Below are 6,635 nucleotides of genomic sequence, written 5' to 3' on the forward strand. Positions count from 1 at the left end.
ATCCCCGTCCGAGCTAGAGCGCTAGCCTTTTAACGGACGTATGTTATTTGAGTTTAAGACACGTTGGTTTGCGTGTATTAAAACGAATGGGGTAATTATCACTATAGCGTTAAGTTTAGTTACCAGGGTGCTCTGTTACGTAGAATCTATTGATAAACTTTTGATGAAATCTTGTGGTCTATCTTTATATATGTTTATGACTCGAGCAATTAAACCTATAACTCACCAACATTCGTGTTGACTTTTTAGCATGTTTTATTCTCAGGTCCTTAGAATGCTTCCGCTGTGATGTGCTTGTTGCCTGCATGGAGTCTCTCATGCTTTGTACAAAGTTTATTGCATTCAAAATAAAACTGCGTTGTGTAATAAATAATTGGACTGTGATGTCAACCTGTAAATTAAAGACTTATGTATTTCGGGGTTTTGCTTATACCTAAGCACTCGCCCACATGTTTATAACTTTCTATGTTTAGAAAGTCACTTATTTTAATGAATGCAATATTTTATCAAAACGTATCATATAGAGGTCAAAACCTCACTGTGAAATCAATGATTAACGTGCCGCGTCAATCGCGATTTTGACGTGTCGTTACATCCCGTAATTTAAGAGGCCGCAACATCAGTGAGCTCGTAGAATTGCAGAATATGATTGCGGGTTTTTGCTGTGATGAGTCAAAAAAAGACGGCTGGAAATGGATCTGGGCATCGGATGAAATCTTCACAGTTAGGAAACTTTCTCTTATCCTTGATGAAAATTCTCTAGCAATTGGAAACAACTCAACGGAAACAATTCGTAATAGTCTGGTTCCAAAAAAAGTAGAAATTTTTGTATGGAGAACTCTAAAAAAAAGGTTACCCGTACGTATCGAGCGGGTTGATTTGCATTCGGTTCGATGTCCTCTATGTGATGATGAAATAGAATCCTTAGATCATACATTCATTTTTTGTTCGCATGCTATAAAGGTTTGGGATCGGGTTTTTAATTGGTGGGGGCTCGGTAATCTTTCAAACCTGAGTTTCAATGAAATTCTCCGGGGTAATGCAGGCGTTCCTATGTCAAACTTCGGTAGAAAAGTATGGCAAGCGGTCGAATGGGTTAGTGCATATCACATTTGGATTAATCGTAACAATATGGTTTTTCATGGTAAATCATGGAATCCTCCGGTAGCTTTAAATGTAATTCAATCTAAATCTTTCGAGTGGATTTCGCGAAGATCGAAAGGAAAGAATATCGATTGGCTTATATGGTTGAGTAACCCGAATTCCTACTTTACATTGTAATGTTTGTTGGGGTTGCTTCCTTTGCAACTCTGTATGTAATTTCGTGTTCGGTCTAGTTCTTCTTTTTGTGTTTTTGGTCTGTTGGCATAGGCCTTTGTTTTGGTCAGTGGCCTTCTTGTTCTTTTTCTTCATTCTATATATTCCATCCTTGCTTTTCCAAAAAAAATATTATTAATATAAAAATAAAAAAGATGAGGAGCTAAATTGCACCTTATATAATACTAGGGTTAAATATGAATAATCTATTGAAAGGGAGGGGAGTAAATTGTATGAAAACAAACCAAAAGTATACTCCGTATTTTAAAACTGTAAAAGTATCGAGGGTCCCACAGTTGAATTATCTTCCCAAAATTCATCTTCTTCCTCACAACCCATCTTCAACCCATATTCTGCAACTTTTTTCTTCTATTAAACCCAAATTTAAGATTTATGTTTTGATCAATAAATTTCATAAACTAGTCGTTCAGATTCAGTGGTGTCACTCAATAAAATTTACACTACCCAAAAGTGTAAGTAGTTGAAAATCCCAAAAAATTTCCATTAAATTATGTATTTCACTGGTGGCACGTGCTACCGGTGTTAAGGCTATAGATCCGCCCCTGATTTACCCTAATTGTAAAGTTTGTTTTTATGTATGCAATTCAAATTTTTAACCTATAATCCAACTGCGTAGTTTTTAAAACTCTTATTTATATGACTTGCGTTATCATTTTCATTACAGTTACAAATAAAAACAATAAAACTATATTTGATATATGAATGAAGTTAAAAAATAAAAAAAATTCTAATAAAAAGTTTTTAAGGTTGTGGTTGACGCTTTTAATTTAGTTTGTAGATAGTAAGTAATTTTATTATTTAATAAGCATTAGTGTTTTTGTAGTTTGACCATATTGATCAATTAGCAATTTTATGAATAGTGTTGGTGAGCCAATAGGAAGTGAGGAAAATGTGTTGTAAATTGTGGAAGAATCGAAATGAAAAAGTCTACAAAAATAAGATGTGGAACGTATCGGTTGCGATTTGTGAAATACAAGTTAAAAGTTTTGAGTAGGTGGGGAAAAGATGCAAGGAGAAGGTTATCGATTGGAATAATTGGTTGCACAATCCTTGTGTTATCTTTTCTTAATTAATTGTCAATTGTGTATCGTCTGTATATATTTGTTGCCATCTTGACACCTTTCGCGATTGTAATGATGTGAACTTGGTAGTTGGCTAATTTGAGCGCTACCGTTTTGAGTTATTAATAATATCGTTTGATTGCCTTTCAAAAAAATAAAATAAAGATAGGGTATTTTATTACTATTTTTAGTGAATACTGTTAGTGGCTATTACTTGAAGGGGGATGATTCTCACACACATTTTTTTGATCCTCACACACCTATTTTAACCTTTTACTCTTCTAATAATATTCAATTGGTGTGTGAGGATCAAAAAAGTGTGTGTGAGAATCATCTCCCTTACTTGAATATTCAATTACTCGTATTTTATTTTACATGTGTTAGCAACCTTTTTTACTGTTGTCGCAAGAGAAATTCTAAAAACATTCGTGGCTATAGATAGTCGAAGTACCTACTTTTAATTTACAGCCCATCATATCCTTGCATTTTCAGGTCAACATCTGAAGTTGTACGTTATGGTGTGTAACTATTTTTCCGGTACTGAGTACCGTAATTATTCTAAAATATTACGGTGGTAGTATAGCAACTTTTTTTTTTTTTTTTTTTTTTTTCATATCTTCGAATTCAAACACTTTATCCGTTTTATTTTGTATTGTCCTTCGGCAATTTTTTGTTAAATTTATTATAAGTTGGATCGCAAAAATGTCAATTTTTATAATGATGATAAAGTTTAACCAAAAGTTTTTATAATATAAATTATTAACATTAATAAATAATGCTAAATTGGTGAGTTCAATAATGATAATCACTAATAATACAGTAGTTATTTTTTACAAATAAACATTATTTTAAAGACAAAAGAAGATAGTAATGTGAAAAATAGTTTGATATGAAGAAATACAAAATAAAGCAAATCGAAGTACAAAATAAAAAGCTAAAAGGTTATGAAATACTATTTATTAATGTAGCTAACTCTTTTTAATTTATAAATGCTAGAACTTTTAAACTTATAACAACTTGAATAACCATGGGAGTGGTGGTGACATGGTAAGATCCTGACCTTCCAATGTGAAGGTCAAGGATTCGAGCTACTCGCAAAGCGGTCAATCGCCTTCGCCTTGGGATTAATCAGTTCAAATAAAAAAGTTGAATACCTACGTAAATAAAAAAAAACAACTTGAATTATCATATAAAGCACTACATGTCACGACATAATCTCCTTGTGGCCTTTCTCATAAAATACTACTCGTTCATCAAAGAACATAAGTACTTGGTTATCCTAAATTCTTTAATGCCGAGTTCCTTTCAATGATGTCCACTTCTTGTTATTTTTTTCCTTTCATAGTCACATATATGAAGTTCACGACATCAGTCAAAACAAGTAACTAAAACTTGACAGGTTGATCAGCAATTAAAAACCATTTTTCAGCTTCAAATTACGACACTTTTGACCCAAAAACATGACCGTGGTCCATTCGTGTGCATGTCCATCATAAACGTTGAAAGAAACAACATGTTAATTGACGAAAAACCCTTAGCAGTTAGCTAACTAAAGACATAATTACAGAGAAGTGCAAAAATGTCATCTGCATAAAGAGTTTCCCTCCAAAGACAAAACTAGCCAGCTCTTAGGTCCTAAAATTAAGATTCTGCATTAACAAATATCTTAATTATTGAGTATTAATTAAATCTTCCATAATTTGGAATCCAAAAATTGAAACTTTAAAAGAAGACTTTTGTGTGTTTTGTTATTTGTTATTAGACATAACCACGTCTACAATGATTGGAAAAAACTAAAGAGTGGGTGACCATTTTTATTTTAAGTTACATACACATTCAATTCATCATCATCACGCAACCATTTTTGTTAACACACTTTAAAGCTTTTTAATATTTCAAAATTGCCTGTCGAAAGAATCTTCGATTGGTTTATAAAAAGGTTTGTTTTACTTTGGTGGGTTCGGAACAGAACTTTGATTTGGTGGTATCATGGGGAGACAACCATGTTGTGATCGAGCCGGTTTAAAGAGAGGTCCATGGACTATGGAAGAAGATCGAAAGCTAATGAGTTTCATCGTCAATAATGGTATTCAATGTTGGCGAATGGTTCCTAAGCTCGCGGGTATTTCATTAACAATCTTCTAAGAAAATTTTTAATACTCTATGAATTTTAATAAATTCACCGTAATAATGCATTATGAACTTGTATTATACACATGTAATGCACATTTACGGTAGATTTATCAAACCTATGGTGATATCTTACGCGCCTTTTCTTTTATTGCTTGAATTTGGATACTAATGTTTCGAAATTTGTATTTTTGTTAAGGTTTGCTAAGATGCGGAAAAAGTTGTAGATTGAGATGGATTAATTATTTGAGGCCGGATCTCAAAAGAGGTACATTATCAGAAGCAGAAGAGGAACAAATTATTGAACTTCATGCTCGTCTTGGTAATAGGTAATTAGTTGTTAATCAATATGTTTTTATTGTGTTAACAAGTAAATTAGTTTATAAATAGTGAATGTCTAATTATAAATCGTAAATTGTTACACCTTTGAACTGATTTAGGTGGTCTAAGATAGCCTCCCATTTTCCGGGACGAACTGATAACGAAATCAAAAATCATTGGAATACTCGAATCAAGAAAAAGTTAAAGCTTCTTGAAGTGAACTCGAGCACCCATAAACGAATTAAAGAAGGAAAAAAACAAGATTTGGGTGCCAAGAATGAACAACAAAATATCATGTCAAGAAATGAAAATATTCATCTAGAATTGGCAAAGAGAGGTGGAGTGAGACTCGAAAATGATATGAGCTCCAACGATAATTATGACTTGGTGTGCAAAAACTTCGACGTGGATTCATGGGCGAATGCAAACCAAGAGAAATCGATGTCATTCTCAAATGATGACACTTATTCACTTTCTTTTGAAGATTCGGTTCCTATCAACCCTAATTCATCCCTCGGAGAATCGTCGTTACTCAATGAAGATTATTCTTTAAAGGAGTGGGTTGATGGTGGAGATTCATTGTTGTTATGGGATTGTTTCAATCAACAAGAGGACATGTTTTTCCTTCTAGGAAACAATTAGTAGAAATTTTTATTTTTTTTTTTTTTTTTTTTTTTTTTTTTTTGTCAACTTTTGTTCTATTAGGTTAAAAGGAAATTTAGATCTATGAAAGTGTTCTCAGTTATGTTACCAACTCGGTAATTGAATTTTGGAATCAACAAGTTGTTCGTAACCTAAAATATCAGTGATTCTCTTTTATAGATATATATGGTGATCAGTTAATGATCATGAAGGTAGCTTATTCCTGTTAGTGAGTTGTGAAAACCAATATAAAAGGAGTAAATGTATTGTACAGAAGTCTGTGTGCCTATCTAGAGCACTAGAAGTCGTTCGGTGTTAAATCTAACACTGGATTTAACACTGAGGTCAAAACAAGAGAAATGATTCAGCGTTAAATCTCAATGTTAAATCATTATTTAATTATTAAATTTTAAATTTATTTATTTATTTTATTGAATATATATTTTATTTAATATATAATAAATATTATAAAACCATAAAAAAACTAAAATCCATTACATTAATTTAAAAACAATACAATAAAAAACTAAATTAGAACTTATTGAAATAAAAAAACAAACTAGATTATCCGTCGTCTACTCCGATTCGGTGGCTTCGTCGTCATTCACACCCGATCCAGATTGTAAATCCCTATGGGCATCGCGTCGAATTTGCTCCTTAAGGTCATAAATTAGTTCCATGTCGGCTTCGGTGGGAGCAATGTTTAAAATCCTTAAACGCATTTCAAGTTGCTTATCTTGATAATACTTCTTTTTAAGGTCGGCCGTTTTTTCAAAATTTTCCTTAACCGATACACATAGAAACTCACGAGATGAATGGGATGAAGGGTTAGAATCGGACGACTTTTTCCTCGATTTTCTTGGGTAGCCTTTTGGACGTTTCAATTGATCGGGACCATACATTCCCGCATTCGGATTTTCATCAACACTTGCACTTGCAACATCTTCGTTCAAATTAATTACGGGCTCACCAACATCTTCAATAACTACGGTCTCACGTCATTTGTTTCTCGTACCGATAACAACGTGATCGGGATTTAGCCACTTTGACTCGTCCTTCAAAAAATTCCATGCTTGATAACTACAAAACTTCTTTCCATCGTTCTCGTCGATATATTGTTGATCACACCGCACACGAAAATCA

General features: G+C 32.8%; 2 protein-coding genes across 2 annotated transcripts; both read left to right on the forward strand.

Moving 5' to 3' along the window:
* The first annotated feature begins 645 nt into the window (after positions 1-645).
* Positions 646-1,281, forward strand: LOC139868567 (uncharacterized). Its single transcript, XM_071856902.1, has one exon. The coding sequence runs from the start codon at positions 646-648 to the stop codon at positions 1,279-1,281; it is 636 nt and encodes a 211-aa protein (XP_071713003.1).
* Positions 1,282-4,388: 3,107 nt separating this feature from the next.
* Positions 4,389-5,492, forward strand: LOC139868568 (myb-related protein 315-like). Its single transcript, XM_071856903.1, has 3 exons — positions 4,389-4,521; positions 4,729-4,858; positions 4,970-5,492. The coding sequence occupies exons 1-3, from the start codon at positions 4,389-4,391 to the stop codon at positions 5,490-5,492; spliced, it is 786 nt and encodes a 261-aa protein (XP_071713004.1).
* Positions 5,493-6,635: the final 1,143 nt, after the last annotated feature.

The sequence above is a fragment of the Rutidosis leptorrhynchoides genome, chromosome 9 (genome assembly GCF_046630445.1).
Source record: "Rutidosis leptorrhynchoides isolate AG116_Rl617_1_P2 chromosome 9, CSIRO_AGI_Rlap_v1, whole genome shotgun sequence".
Lineage (NCBI taxonomy): Eukaryota > Viridiplantae > Streptophyta > Magnoliopsida > Asterales > Asteraceae > Rutidosis > Rutidosis leptorrhynchoides.

What these genes read in the sequence shown, in the direction of transcription:
- LOC139868567 (XM_071856902.1), top strand. Translation starts at nt 646, where the DNA reads ATGATTGCGGGTTTTTGCTGTGATGAGTCAAAAAAAGACGGCTGGAAA.
- LOC139868568 (XM_071856903.1), top strand. Translation starts at nt 4,389, where the DNA reads ATGGGGAGACAACCATGTTGTGATCGAGCCGGTTTAAAGAGAGGTCCA. An exon ending in AATGGTTCCTAAGCTCGCGG is followed by an intron (nt 4,522 to 4,728) that starts GTATTTCATTAA and finishes ATTTTTGTTAAG; the next exon opens with GTTTGCTAAGATGCGGAAAA. An exon ending in CATGCTCGTCTTGGTAATAG is followed by an intron (nt 4,859 to 4,969) that starts GTAATTAGTTGT and finishes GAACTGATTTAG; the next exon opens with GTGGTCTAAGATAGCCTCCC.